The 15,731-nt window shown below is 38.2% G+C and overlaps 1 protein-coding gene across 1 annotated transcript in view; it reads right to left on the bottom strand.

Annotated features, from left to right (window-relative positions):
• The window catches only part of ADGB (androglobin), a 218,191-nt gene extending 202,463 nt beyond the window's left edge, over positions 1-15,728 (bottom strand). The window contains exon 1 of the mRNA XM_054686389.2: positions 15,559-15,728. Within this exon, the coding sequence (XP_054542364.1) occupies positions 15,559-15,632 (74 nt within the window). The 5' untranslated portion in view covers positions 15,633-15,728. The remainder of the gene's footprint in view (positions 1-15,558) is intronic.
• Positions 15,729-15,731: the final 3 nt, after the last annotated feature.

Below are 15,731 nucleotides of genomic sequence, written 5' to 3'. Positions count from 1 at the left end.
ATTACCCAGCCTCGAGTATTCTTTTACAGCAATGCAACAATGGCCTAATTCAGATGGATATCCTAATTACCTTGACTTGATTATTACACATTGTATGCATTTATCAAAATATCACATTACCCTATAAATATGTACAGTTATGTATTTAAAAAAATAAAATGAAATAAATAATTATGATTACAAGAAGCCACACAAAATGTGTACATGGGTTTGATTCCATTTATATAAAATTCTGGAAAATACAAACTAATAAAGTGACAGAAAACAGAAGGGTGGTTGCTGGGGACTGATAACAGGAAAGGACAGGATGAAAGGATTACTAAGGGCAGAAGTAAACTTTTTAAAATGATAGATCCGTTTATTTTTTGATAGTGGTGAAGGTTTCATGTGTACAGATGCACATCAGAACTTATCAAAGTGCATCCTTTAAATATGTGCAATGCATTGTATATCAATGTTATATCAAAAAACTGTTGAAGGAAGGAAGGAAGGGAGGAAGGGAGGAAGGAAGGGAGGAAGGGAGGGAGGGAGGGAGAGAAAACAAGTTTGGGGATAAAAGGGAATTTCAGGAAATTACAAACATCACTTCATGATAGCAGCAATATCTGTTACTAAACTTTTCATACATAGTTAAATTTAAATCGACACTCTATTATACTGTTGATTACCTAGTCACATGTAATAAAATTTGTTTTGTCTACATATTTTTATATATATATATATATCTATTCTTGGCATATCCAATATCCTACATAATCTGGAGTTGGGAAAGGTGAAAATTGTCTTTATACATAATAAAATTAGTCTATAATTTTATTAAAATATTATTTATAAAGCTGCTATTAAAATATGAATAAATTAATTATTTAAAACTTAAAAGCACCTAATTGCATACTTTGCAAAGAAGATAAAATGATTTTCTTAGAAACTCTGAAGTCAATTGAAAAGTTTATTTAATACAATAAAGAATGCACAAGAGGTAAAAATCTTTAAGGAAAACATTAGCTGGTACAAAGGTATAAAGCCACTATAGACTTTGAAGCAATAGAAACACAGCTGAATCTCCCTTATATGCACATATAAACATACTGATGCACTCATATATTTGCTTTAATTAGATTATTTCATGGAAGTAAGTTTACTGTAGGGATGTTAAAATTGCAATAACATTAGAGTCTGAAACTTTGCCATTGTTTTCTTAAGGCATGCTGTTCAGTGTAAAGACATGATTTTATTCACAGAGGGAGGAAATTTACTCATGCAATGTGCAGCCAGCATGCTTTCTTAAGTAGTGTCAGCTAATACCCTCACAGAATCAGAATATGAATAGAATCACACAATGGAATTATTTTGGGTCAGGGCATTCTGAGTTTCACTCTTCAGAAAATCAAACATATAGGAAAACAAATTGAAAATCTTAAAATATTTTTTAAATTAAAATAGTTAAAGTCATGCTGTGTTACGTTTTATTCACTTGGTTTTACAAAAATTATTTAAATGGACTTTTAACTTTAAAAGTTCATCATTTATTTCTTTTTCAATACATCGTGCTTGGGTAAATGCAAAGATTCAGTTTCTATTCTCAAATAACTTAAAATGAATGACAATAAATAATGCAATAACTAAAATGCAAAGGCACAAATGAAGAGGCTTATAACAAAGTTTAAAACAAAGTACTTTATTAGCACGGAAGAGAGAGAAAAATTGTTTTCAACTTGGAAAGTAAATGTTGGTTTTATGGCTTCATAGATATGGATGGAAGTAGGTGTAGCACAAAAGTTACTATAAACATAGAAAAGGAAATGAGAAGAGGGTTAGAAGTAGAAAAGTGGAATAATGGTAAATAGTATGGTAGCATTTAGTTGATATAGAGAGTAGGTAGGGGCTGAAGCTGGTTGCAGAGCTGATTGCTGAGAGCATTCTCTCTTTTTCTCTCTCTCCCTCTCTCCCTGTCTCCCTTCTTTCATTCTTCTTTTTTTAAAAAGAGCAGGACCATTCTACCAGCAAAATGGTAGATGACAAAGATTACTGACAGCACTACATATAAAGTAATTTGGATAAGAAAAACCTTGACTAAAGAAAACGGAATGAGAATGTTTTCTCAAGTTGTTCTACCTAGAGTTTAAAAGGGCCTCAACTAGAGGATGGCAGGGAAGAAAATGAATGTGGAGCCAAGGTGAACAACTGAAAGAACAAAGAAACCACGTGAATGTGATGCACAAAAGAGAGGGAGAGGTCAAAGATGACTGATCTCTGGAGTTAAGATTACAGGGAAGATAGAAGTAACATTCCCTAAAATGAGCAACATGGGAAGTGTGTATACAGCTGGGAGAGAAAAGGCTGACTCCCATTTAGACTGATTTAATTTGGAGTAGAGGAGCACATCCAGATATATTTGTCCACTTGAACGTGAGCTTAATCACATGATAAGGTTCAGAGATGTTAATTTAGTAATCTTAAATAAAGAATAATTGTTTCAATCAAAAGGGAAAGAAGAGAAACTAAGACCATCAGAGAATGGCTTGATTTCATAGGTAGGGGACAGAAAACAAAGCAGGAGGCAGATGGGAAAGAGAGGAAAACTCCAGGAAAAGGTAAAAGAGGCCAGATTGGGCTGCAGTGCCTTATGTTTCCCTGAAGGCACCTGAATCCTTGTGAGAGACAACGACCCAGGAGAGCAGTCTGGGACACAGGCTGCTTCTGCTACTCTGGTCCCAAGCAAAGTAATGCTGGCCACTAAGATCTTAAGCTTTTGCCATTTCCCAGGATATGCCACCTTTCAGCAGCAAAGTTAATATTTATAAGAAGTATGCAAATACATGAAATGGTATCCATAAAGACTTTAACCAAAATCCATAAAAAAAACAGATCTGCAGAACCCAAAGGCTAGTACATGTACAGGCTCAAACTAATCCCTTTTAAAAACAATTCCCAAGATGGCTGACTAGATGCATCAGGAAAATGTTTGCCCAAGAGACCAGGTCATCAGGAAGACAGGCATATTATTTGATCTTCAGAAGGAGGGCGCTGAGAGGAGATGGGGGAAGGACACAGATTCTGGACTGAAGGAGGTGGAAGCCGGGCACCCTGCATAGGGTTGCCGAACACCAGGACTCGTTTCTGGCCCTGAGCAGCTACTGGGGGAAGCAGTGAGATAAATAGGCATGGAGTGGTCCACTCTTGCCATGAACTTTCAGAATCCCAGCTGCAGGAGACCCCACGATGCCCAAAGACATTTGAGCTGGCATGGAGAGCTTCTTAGAGAGGCAGCAAGGACAGGACTTCAGCCTGTCAGGAGCCCAGAAAATTTGGCACAGGAATGGCTGCAGTGGAGCCCAGCCCTCAAGGCTTCCCATGCTCCTCTAGGTGGTTTTGGCCTTTGTTGACAGCTGAACCTGAACAGAACAAGGTTATGTTACCCATGGAATGGGAACAATCTAATCTGAGCACCTCCCTGTCTACCAGTCTTTCCAAAAGTCCCTGCCTGGCCTCACCTGCTTGCAGCACAGCCTCAGATGCTCAACTGGGGTGCTTCCTAGTGACCACTTCCATAGCTCATTCATCAAAAGACCCTGTCTAACCATCAGAGAGCTTCTACAGATGGGCCCCCACCAGCATGTGCCTGCCCACAACCCCTGCAACACAACTTGGCCTGCATGCACTCACCTGCAGCCTCCCTTGACTGCCATACCAATGTGCTTGTATATGTGGGTGTATGTGGACCTTTCCACACTGCCACCCTACTGCCAGCACTGCATGAGCACACATGCAGACCCCATCACCCCACCACTGGCCTGTCCATGCCAGCATGCATGTGTGAATGGATCCTGCCACCCTGCAACCAGCAGCATGGACACGTGCATGTGGACCCTGACAACTTACCACCAGTGCACATTTATGAGCAGACCTCACTGTGACACCACCACGATGAAATGCTTTTACTGTGAACCACCCGCCATTGGAGTGTTGTTGCCAGCTGACTGGGAATATCTTGGCCCCTCCAATGCAGAAGGTGCTTAACCTCAAGGAACCAGAGAACAAAATCACAGGCCTGGTCCCAGCCACCCAGGGTTAGAGCATACAGCTCAGGAGTGCTGAGCTTAGCCGTGTCCCCCTGAAATCATCCAGAAATGAAGCCAGTTGACTAAATTCAACTTATGCCATGCTCAAACCCTCAAGGGCATCAAAGAATATAAAAGAAAAATGCCCCATCCAAATGACAACAACTTCAATGATTAAAGGAATAGTAGCCCACACAGATGAGAAAGAACCAGCACAGGAACTGTAGCAATTATAAAAGCCAAAGTGTCTTCTTACCTCCACATGACCATACTAGCTCCCCAGCAATGGTTCCCAACCAGACTCAAATGACTGAAATGACAGACATAGAATTCAGCATCTGGATGGTAACATAGATTGTGGAGATTCAGGACAAAGTTGAAAACCAATCCAACAAATTTAAGGAATCCAGTAAAATGATTCGAGAGCTGAAAAATGAAATAGCCATTTTAAGGAAAAACCAAACTCGTCTGATAGAGCTGAAAAATTCACTACAAGAATTTTATAACACAATTAGTAATATTAACAGCAGAATAGGCAAGGATAAAGAAATGATCTCAGAGTTTGAGGACATTGTCCATGAAAATTTCCTCAATCTCAATAGAGAGGTTGACATTCAAATTCAGGAAATTCAGAGAACTCCTGAGAGATACTATACAAGATGACTATTCTCAAGATATATAGTCATCAAATTTTCCAAGGTTAATGCAAATGAAAGAAATATTAAAGGCAGCTAGAAAGAAGGGGCAGGTCACCTACCCCTAAATAATAAAAAGTCTACCAACCAGAAAAGGCTCTGGCCCAGATGGATTCACTGCCAAAAGGGAAACCCATCAGTCTAACAGCAGATCTTTCAGGAGAAACCCTATAACCAGGAGAAACTGGAGGCCTATATTCAAGATCCTTAAAGAAAAGAAATTCCAACCAAGAGTTTCATATCCAGCCAAACTAAGCTTCATAACTGAAGTAGAAATAAAATCCTTTTCAAACAAGCATACGCTAAGGGAATTCATTACCACCAGACCTCCTTTAAAAGAGGTCCTTAAGGGAGTGCTAAATATGGAAATGAAAGACTGTTGCTGACCACCACAAAAAGACACTGAAGTATATTGACACTATAAATCACCTACATTGACACTATAAATCAACTATGGAATTGACACTATAAATAAACTACACAATATAGTCTACCATTGATACTATAAATCAACTACACAGACAAGTCTACATAACAACCGACTAACAACCTGATAATCAAATCCACACATTGTTAACCCTGAATGTATATGGGCTAAACACCCCACTTAAAAGGCACAGAGTGGTAAGTTGGACAAAGAATCAAGACTCAAGATAGTCTCATGCTATCTTCAGGAGACTCATATCACATGCAATGACAACCATATGCTCAAAGTAAAGGGATGGAGAAAGATCTATCAAGCAAATAGAAAACAAAAAAGAGCAAAAGTTGCTATTCTTATTTCAGACAAAACAGACTTTAAGCCAACAACGATTGAAAGGGACAAAGAAGACCATTAAATAATGATAAAGGGTTCAGTTCAAAAAGAAGACTTAACTATCCTAAATATATATATGCATCCCAAAGTGGGGCACCCAGATTCATTGAACAAGTTCCTAGAGAACTATGAAGAGACTTAGATAACCACACAATAATACCAGGAGACCTTAACACCCCAATGACAGTATTAGACAGATCATCAAGGCAGAAAATTTAAAAAGATATTCAGCATCTAAACTCAACACATGACCGAATGGACCTGACAGACATCTACAGAACACTTCTCCCAATAAAAACAGAAAATACATTCTCCCCATTTTCACATGGCACATACGGTAAAATCAACCATGTCTTCGACAACAAAGCAATTCTCAACAAATTGAAAAAATTTTGAAATCATACCAATCACTCTTGGACCACAGTGTTATAAGAAGTAATCAAAACCAAGATCTCTAAAAGTCATATAATGAAGTGGAAATTAAACAACATGCTCCTGAAATGACTTTTGTGTAAGCAATGAAATTAAGGCAGAAACCAAGAAATTCTTTGAAACTAATGAAAACAAAGGTACAACATATAAGACTCTCTGGGACACTGCTAAAGCAGTGTTAAAAGGGAATTTTATATTGCTAAATGCCCACATCAAAAAGTTAGACGCTTCTCACATTAGCAATCTAACATCACAACAAGAGGAACCAGAAAAACAACAGCAAACCAACCACAAAGCTAGAAGGGGGAAGAAATAACCAAAGTTAGAGATGTGCTGAAACAAATGGAAACACAAAAAACCATACAAAAGATCAACAAAACCAAAAGTTCTTTTTTCAGAAAAAATAAATAAGACTGATAGACTGTTAGCTACATTAATAATAATAATAATAAAACACATTACCGCTGGCTCTGCAGAAATACAAAAAAGAAACCACAAAACCTCAGAGACTATTACAAACAGCTCTATGCAAACAAACTAAAAATCCTAGAAGAAATGGATAAATTCCTGGAAACATACAACCTACCAAGTTTGAACCAGGAAGAAACTGAAATCCTGAAAAGACCGATGACATGTTCCAAAATTGAATCAGTAATAAAAAAACCTACCAACCAGAAAAAACTCTGGACCAGATGGATTCACTGCAGAATTCCACCAGACATACAAAGAGCTGGTACCAATCGTACTGAAATGATTCCAACACATCAAGGGGAGGGACTCCTCCCTATCTCATTCTATGAGGCCAGCATCATTCTGATACCAAATCCTGTAGAGACACAATGTAAAAAATCCCAAAACAAAACCTTCAGGACAATGTACTTGATGGACACAGATGCTAAAATCCTCAACAAAATACTAACAAACCAAATCCAGCAGCACATCAAAAAGCTAATTCACCACAATCAAGTAGGCATTATTCATAGGATGCAAGGTTGGTTCAACAAAAGCAAATCAATAAACATTATTCATCACATAAGCAGAACTGAAAACAAAAAGCACATGATCATCTCAATATACTAAATAAAGGCTTTTGATAAAATCTGTTACCCCTTCACATTAAAAACTGAACAAACTAGGCATTTAAGGAACATACATCAAAATAATAAGAGCCATTTATGAAAAACTACAGCCAGCATTATACTGAATGGGCAAAAGTTGGAAGCATTCCCCTTGAGAACTAGAACATGAAAAGGACGCCTACTCTCACCACTCCTATTCCAAATAGCTCTAGAAGTCTTAGCCAGAGCAATCAGGCAAGAAAAATAAACAAAAGGCATACAAATAGGAATAGAGGAAGTCAAACTATCTCTCTTTGTAGACTATATGAGTCTATACATAGTAAACTCTAAAGTCTCAGCCCAATGGCTCTTAAACCTGATAACTTGATCAAACTTTCAGGATACAAAGCCAATGTACAAAAATCAGTAGCATTTCCACACACCAAAAACATCCAAGCTGAGATCCAAATTAAAAATGCAATCCCATTCACAATAGCCACAAAAGAATAGAATACCTAGGTATACAGCTAAACAAGGAGATGACAGAACTTTACATCAAGGATTACAAGACATTGCTTAAAGAAATCAGGGATGACACAAATAAATGGAAAAACACTCCATGCTCATGGATAGGAAAAATCAACATTGTTAAAATGACTGTGCTGCCCAAAGCAATTTAGAGATGTAATGCTATTCCTATCAATATACCAATGTCTTACACATAATTGGAAAAAAAGTCATAAAATTCATATGGAACAAAAAAAGAGCCCAAATATAAAAAAGAGCCAAGATGATCCTATGCAAAAAGAACAAAGCTGGAGGCATCATGTTTGCCAACTACAGACTATACTACAAGGCTACAGTGACCGAAGCAGCATGATACTGATACAAAAACAGACACACAGACCAATGGAACAGGTTACAGAACATGGAAATAAAGCTACCTACCTACAACCATCTGATCTTCGACAAAGTCAACAATAACAAGCAATGTGGAAAGGACTTTCTATTCAATAAACGGTACTGGGATAACTGGCCAGCCATCTATAGGAGATTGAAACTGGACCCCTTCCTTTCACTATATACATAAAGCAACTGAAGTGGATTAAAGACTTAAGTGGAAAATGTAAAACTATTTTAAAAAAACACCCTAGAAGAAAACCTAGGAGATACCATTCTGGACATAGGCCCTGGAAAATATTTTATGATGAAGGCTCCAAAAGCAATTGCAACAAAATCAAAAATTGACCAGTGGGACTTAATTAAACTAAAGACCCTCTCCACAGTAAAAGAAACTATCAACAAAGTAAATGAACAACCTACAGAATTGAAGAAAATATTCGCAAACTATGCATCTGACAATAGTTTAATATCTAGAATCTATAAGGAACTTAAATCAACAAGCAAAAAACATGCAACCCCACTTAAAATGGGCAAAGGACATAGACAGCCAACAAGCATATGAAAAAATATTCAGCATCACTAATCATTAGAGAAATACCAATCAAAACCACAGTGAAATACCATCTCACACCATTAAGAATGGATATTATAAAAAGTCAAAAAATAACAGATGCAGGTGAGGTTTAGAGAAAAGAGGATGCTTATACATTGGTGGTGGGTATGTAAATTGGTTCAGCCATTTCCAAGAAAGCAATTCAGAGATTTCTCAAAGAACTTAAAACAGGACCACCATTTGACCCAGAAATCCCTTTCCTGGGTATATACCCAAAGGAATATAAGTCATTCTACCATAAAGACACATGCATGTGTATATTCATTGTAGCACTATTCACAATAGCAAGGGCATAGAATCAACCAAGTGCTCAGATTGAGACTATTTCAAAGGGAGAACTAAAGGCCCTATGAAAAATAAAGGGGTATCCTCATTAAACATGGAATTTTGCTACTTTTTTACACTTATACAACTGACATTCATAAAATGGCCAAATCTGTGCCAAGTGTTGTCCCGGGTGCTGCAGATGACTATGACAGGGCCTTTTCCCTCTGGGCTGTCCCAGTTTCTGTCTGGTTCTGAGTCAGGGAGTTTATGGTTTAGCTCCTGCACTGAGTTTGCTGTTCAACTCAATTAAATTACACATGCATTTATGAAATATATAATATAAAATATATATTCAGGCCCTGGAGAGAATGCAAAATAAATAAGGCGAGGCATTCAGAAATCTGTCACTGAATCTTATTTACACATTCTTTATTTTCTTTTTCAGACAGGATGGCATCCTGGTCTGGACATCATCATCACATATTAAAACTGCAACTGGAGACTGGAAATGTGGCTTGTATAGTCTTTAACCACAATCACCTTACAGATCTGCTGTGCACAGTGCACACTCACATCGCTTTTAATATGTTCCTCACTATCATCAGGAGGACCAAGAATCACGCATTCTCCCATTATCTCAGACCATCACTATTTCTTGCTACCTTGATTCCTAATCCAGCATAAATTCCATGCAATTGTCAAATTATACATCATAAATCACCATTTTGATATTTGAAACCATTTGTATTTCCCCACTACATATAGTTTGAATTCCTTAATCTATCCCTGTCATTCTGCTGGATACTCATCTTAGATGCTTTATGATTCAACTTGGATGACCTGTCCCCACATTCCTGTTGCCTGCACTAACTGCCCCACTAACCTGTGCCTTTTGAAATTGAAGAGTGGCTATTAGACAGAAGCAATGAGAAACCAGCCCCAGTTGGAAGTGTTCTTCCTCTCTTCTAACTCCTACAGCCCTCATTTTAGGAGTCTCATGATTCCTCTACTTTACCCCCACACCAACGCATGATTCCTTCTATGACTTCCAACAAGTTTCTCCTGTCAAGTGTGGCATTACTCTATATTTCCTAGTTACTTCTATATGAATCTTCCCTTCCCTGGCCCCAGAGTATAAATCCCTTGACAGAAAGCATCATGTTTCAGAATTCCTTATTATCTGGGGCCTGCCAGTGACTTCAGCATGGGCAATCCTCAATAAATAATTGGGAAATAAGCATAAAGAATAAGCTATCCTCTGGGAAAGCTTCTGTCACTGAAGTTGATCTTTTTTTTTTTTTTTTTTTTTTTGTCATTTTTAAGGTGCACTTTTATTCATTTGGCCTAAAGTCAGTGTACAGGTAAGCCCTGGCTGCCTCCACCCACTCCCAGGGAGACCAAAAGCCTTCATACATCTCAAGTTGGGGGAAAAAAGGGGGGGCCACAAAGGCTGATCATTCAAAATAAAACAAAATACAAAAGTATTACGGCGAAGATTTAAAAAATTTTGCATTACATAATTTACACGAAAGCAATGCTATCACCTCCCCTGCGTGGACTTGGGAGAGGACTGGGCCATTCTCCTTAGAGACAAGTGGGGTGGCTTTTAGGAGGGCAAGGGACTTCCTGTAACAATGCATCTCACGATATTTGGAATGACTATTAAAAAAAGAACAATGTACAAAGTCTTCGGCCACATTGTAGTACTTTGGGGGATGCTTGCTCCAACCGACCTTTTAAATTTGTTAATTGACTATAGTTGTTGAGCTCCACACAGGTCACCTGGGGAAATCACAAGACTCAGCTGACCCCTGGGTTGTTGACAGTTTCACCTTCTTAGCTCTGCCTTCTGGTGTGAGCTATGTAAACTGGACCTGGGGTTACAGAGAGCACCTCCCTAATGTGTCCTGCTGACTCTGGGGAGGTTTCTTTTCTGAACGCTGCAGGTAGAGGAACATATTACTTACCTACCTCTGTTGCATAGTTTCATTGGATCATCTCTCTCTTGGGCCTCAGACAACCAAGAAAGAATTCACTTAATCTAATAGACAGCAAGATATTTGTTCCTCTATTTTATGTTGTTTTCATTGTATTAAATCTTGAATTCAGCTTTTGTAATAGTATCATTTTCAAATTTCATATAGAGAGACATGCTGATCATTTTTGAAAATTCTATAAAATTTAGATGTTCATTTTAGTCATAAGTTAGATTAACTTGAAAATTATGAAATATATTTCATTCTGTTTTTGAAAGAGGCTTAATATTATTTTATAATTACAAATCTACAAGGCTATATGGTTCCTGTTAGTTTAACAGATTACCTGTTTTTCAATCTTGGTTTGAATGTCCTTTTGGAAGTGAAAAAAATTTTATGAGTATAAACATCAAATTGTGTCCCCATCTCAAGCTTCCCATTAAGGTTCCAAGTATTTTAGTGTATAAAGTGTATGCATTAATACTGTCAATACTTAAACTGCACTTCTTTTGTCTCTGTTGTCTTGTCTATGATATACACAAATAATTATATTTAGTACTTCCAAGAAGATCAAATTTTTGTCTTGATATCACTACAAATCCTTCCAGTGGCATCTAATTGGTGAATGAATCTTTGTAGCACTTATTAGTTTTCAAATCAATTAGATTGATCAATTAATTTAAATTTGTTTATAATTGCTAATTGTTATTAGTTTATATTACAGATTGCATATCTGTGTCTCCTCTCCCAAAATACACATCTTAAAATTTTAATTCTCAGTGGAATGGTATTAGGACATGGGGCCCTTGGGAGGTAATTAGGTTATGAGGGTGGGACCTCATGATGGGATTATTGTCCTCATAAGAAAAGTAACAGAACTAACTAGCCTTCTCTCTCTAGCATGTGAGGATACAAAAAGACAGATGTCTGTGAATTAAGTAGAGCAGCCATCCCCAACCTTTTTGGCACCAGGGACCAGTTTTGTGGAAGACAATTTTTCCATGGATGGAGAGGGGGATGCATTAGATTCTTGTAAAGATCACACAACCTAGATCCCTTGTATGCACAGTTTACAATAGGATTTGCGCTCCTGTGAGAATTTAATGCCGCTGCTAATCTGACAGGATGGGGAGCTCAGGGGGAAATGTTGACTCCCCTGCCTCTCACCTCCTGCTGCGCAGCCCAGGTCCTTACAGGCCATGGACTGGTACTGGTCCGCAGCCCCAGCGGGCGGGGACCCTTGACGTAGACAGCCTTCCCCGAACCTGACCATGCTGGCACCCTGCTTGTTGACTTCTAGCCTCCAGAACTGTGAGAAACAAATGTTTGTTGTTTAACCTATCCAGTCTATGGTATTCTGTTACAGCAGCTCAAACTAAGATACTGGCAATGAGTTATAATCTGTGACAGTTGTGATGTTATGTTAAAGTTATCTTATGTTAAAAATTGTTATGTTAAAAGATGATAACAGAACAATCAGTTAAACCATGGTTTTAAACATTTTACTGTAACGAAATCCCCTCACTTATTATGGACCCAGTGAAGTTAAAAAATATATCTGATAGAATCATGGAAGTTTAGAACTGGAGGAAAATATAAAGCAGGGAAGGGAGAACAGGACATGCTGGTTAAGAGCAATTTCAATTAAAGGACCCTCCCTTTAAAGAAGTGAAAACTAAATGTCAGAATAGAAAATGACTTGTCCGTTGTCAAAAAATTGATGCCAGAGTGAACCCTAGAATAGTGATTTCATACTGGCAGATACAGAGAACTAGGAAATAGATAAAATAGAAATTGTTTAATCTGATGTAAAAATTTACAGCTTAGTTATCTGGAATAGTTTTTCTTGGTGATTCAAAGTTATATTTACTTATGAATATGAACATAGATGATTCTACCGTAATCAGTTGTAACATCTCAGTTTTTGAACTTTGCCAATAGCAGATCAAATAGGAAAGAGAAGGAGAATTGGGCTTCAATCAAATTCAGAAGGAATGAAAACCAAGGTGGATAACAAAACTATGAGCTCATTTAGTAAGCACATGGTGACTTTTTTTATGTGCTAGTTGCCATATGAGGCAAAAGCCAAACATGGCACTTATTCCCAGTCCGACACATAATTTTAGGGCAAAAGAGAGATGTCAGAGATGGCATCTCTAGGAGTGTAAGATTCTATTGCATAGCCATTTTCAAGGCTCTGAAGACTTTTTCTTTTATTTCCGTATCCAGGACCATGTTAGAGTTGGTCGCATTTATTGAATATGTAAACACAAGGTGTGGTAAAATGACATAAAAACTTACTATAAATCTCCCAGTGTATTTTAAATAACAATCATACTAGAGCCTTGCTAGACTTTGATCCCTATGCCTCATACTGAGTAACATTTTGTCCTACATCTATGGGTTAGCTTAGGTTCTGTGATTAGTTCCTCAGTTAAACTTAGAGGATAGACTTGATTTATAATGAACTTAATATCCAATTATTTAATGCTGCAGAAAAATCTAATGATTTGGTGTTTGATGCTCAGTAGTCTCTAACAAATCTTAGCTTTTTAAAAATAACTCTTTGCCCTTCCTCTTCTATTTTCATAAATGTATGCATACATTTTTATTGATATAATTCAGATATTTTCTAGAAAAAAACATGTTAGACATTTATTACCATCTCAAAAAGAAATAGAAAGTCTTAGTAAGAAGAGAGTTTGCATCTTACCAGTGGGGATCTAGTTTCTATTGTGTAATACAACCATCAAAGGATCAGGGCAAGTAATGTGTTTTATGGTGTCTGGTTTGATAAGTTTCTTTATGGGAGTTAACAGTCACATCTCTTTCAGGATATAAACTCATTAAAGTCCAAGATTTTCCCGAAGCTCCTAAAGAGTTGTGAGCCTTCAATGTGCATTACTTGTAACCATCAGTGACTTAGTTATTTGTGTGTGTGTGTGTGTGTGTGTGTGGGTGGGTGGGGGGGTGTACTCAAAATTCTTTTGCAATCCTTTAATATCTCCTAGTTAAGAGAGTCATTCATTCATTCACTAAACACTTTTGAGTGCCTACTATGTATGACCTTGGAACTATCTGAGTACTAAGAATTCAACAGTATGTAAAATAGAAAAGGAAAATCCTTGACTTCCCTATTGGGAAGACAAATGAAAAAAGAAAACGTAGTTTTTAAAAAGTGAAATATATAGCATGTTAAATGAGCAAAAAAATAAAACAGTGAAGGAAGACAGGGAGCTTTGTTTGGTTTTGGCAGAGAAGTAGAGGTTGTAATTTTAAATCAGGTGGCCAAAGAAGCTAACAGGAGAAAATGACATTTAGGTAAACTCCTGAAGGAAGGGAGAGGGAAAACCATATGGATATTTGAGCAGAAAAGCTTTCCAATAGGTGAAACAGCAAGTGCAAAGGCCCTGCAGTGGGAACAATCCTGAGATGACTCAGGGAGTGGAGAGAAGGCTAGTGAAAGGTAACGTTAGAGAAGTAATAGAGGCCTGATTCTGAAGGGCCTCCTCAGCCTTGGACCTAGAGGAATGGAAGCCATTAGACAACGCTGAAAAGACCTGACTTTGGTACACAGAAGTAAAGCAATCCTATTAAAATTACATATGTAATATCTATATAAAATTATATATGTAATATTACTTATATATGTAATATTTAAAATTTAAGCTAGTAAAAGGAATGGATTATCTGCCGGGTAACTGGAAACCTGCTTATGAGAGAGGTTAGAACTAAGGGACTAGAGAATCACAGACATGGGAATGAGTCTGGGAGAAGAATTCACAAAGAAAAAGAGTTTATATCTTAGGGATCAGTGAATCATAGGGATCAGTCCAATGTGGAATTCTTCAGCCAGGGAAGGAAATGGAGAAACAGGCATCAAGGATGTAAGAATTCAATTTGAAATGATTGATTGCATCGCCCTCCCCATCAGGCAGAGCATGAAGAACATGAATGATCCCACTGAAGCAGGGCTGGCAGCTGGGATTCACAGTGGGAATGAACATTAGAAATGGTGTAAGTTCAAACAGCCCCAATCCTATGCTGTGGATAACTGGATATCTCTAGGGAAACAGACCACAGAAAATAATAATCATGGGGAAGTACATCCTAAGACACAACACCTAACACCAGCCCAGGACAAAGGCACCATAAAAATTCCATGAGCGAGGGTCTGTTTACTTTCTCAGAGTAAATGTTAGTAACATGAACTATACATTTATACTGTTTTAAGGTTTAGAAGCCACTTTACGTCTGACTATATCTGATTAAAGATCGTAGTCGTTGGACTGGGCAGATGCAAACTAGAAAATCACCATTAAGGTGAAATGTGTCCATGTCTCTCTGTCCCTCGCTGTCTGTATCATTTCCGGGGCCATGCAGATGTGGCTTTAACCAGAAGTATTTGAGATATGCCTCTTTCTTAGGAAAGCTATGGCCTTTCTAACTGCCTGAGAGGGCTATGAAGAAGAGGAGGGGTGGCAGATTCACCCATGGGAGCTGAACACCCAAAGCAAGAAAATCAGGGGCTCTGGGAAAGGAAGTGAGTCAAGACAAGCAAGAGAGAAGGATGAGAGCGAGCACCTCCAGGATCTGGTTTACCAGAGAAGACAAGCTGCGAGGAGGCCACTAAACTTCTGCCCTGGCACAGTTTGCTACAGGGAGGCAGCCCCAGAACTAGTGGTGAGGTCGAGGGGCTAGGCCAGGGGAGGGACGGACAGGCAGAGGTCCCTTACTCTTTCGATTTATCCGATCCGTGCGCCGAGTTGATACGATGCACCTCTTTCTTTTTGGTTTGTTTGGAGGCCATGGCAGAAGCCCATCTATGTAGGGCTGAGCTCTGAGCAAAGAGCCTGCCGGCGCGCTCGGGCTCCGCGTCTGCGTTGCCAGGAGACGGCGTCCCGCGTCC

This window comes from Pan troglodytes, chromosome 5 (assembly GCF_028858775.2).
Source record: "Pan troglodytes isolate AG18354 chromosome 5, NHGRI_mPanTro3-v2.0_pri, whole genome shotgun sequence".
NCBI lineage: Eukaryota > Metazoa > Chordata > Mammalia > Primates > Hominidae > Pan > Pan troglodytes.
Note: the sequence above shows the minus strand (reverse complement) of the source record. Positions and strands in the feature narration are given on the sequence as shown.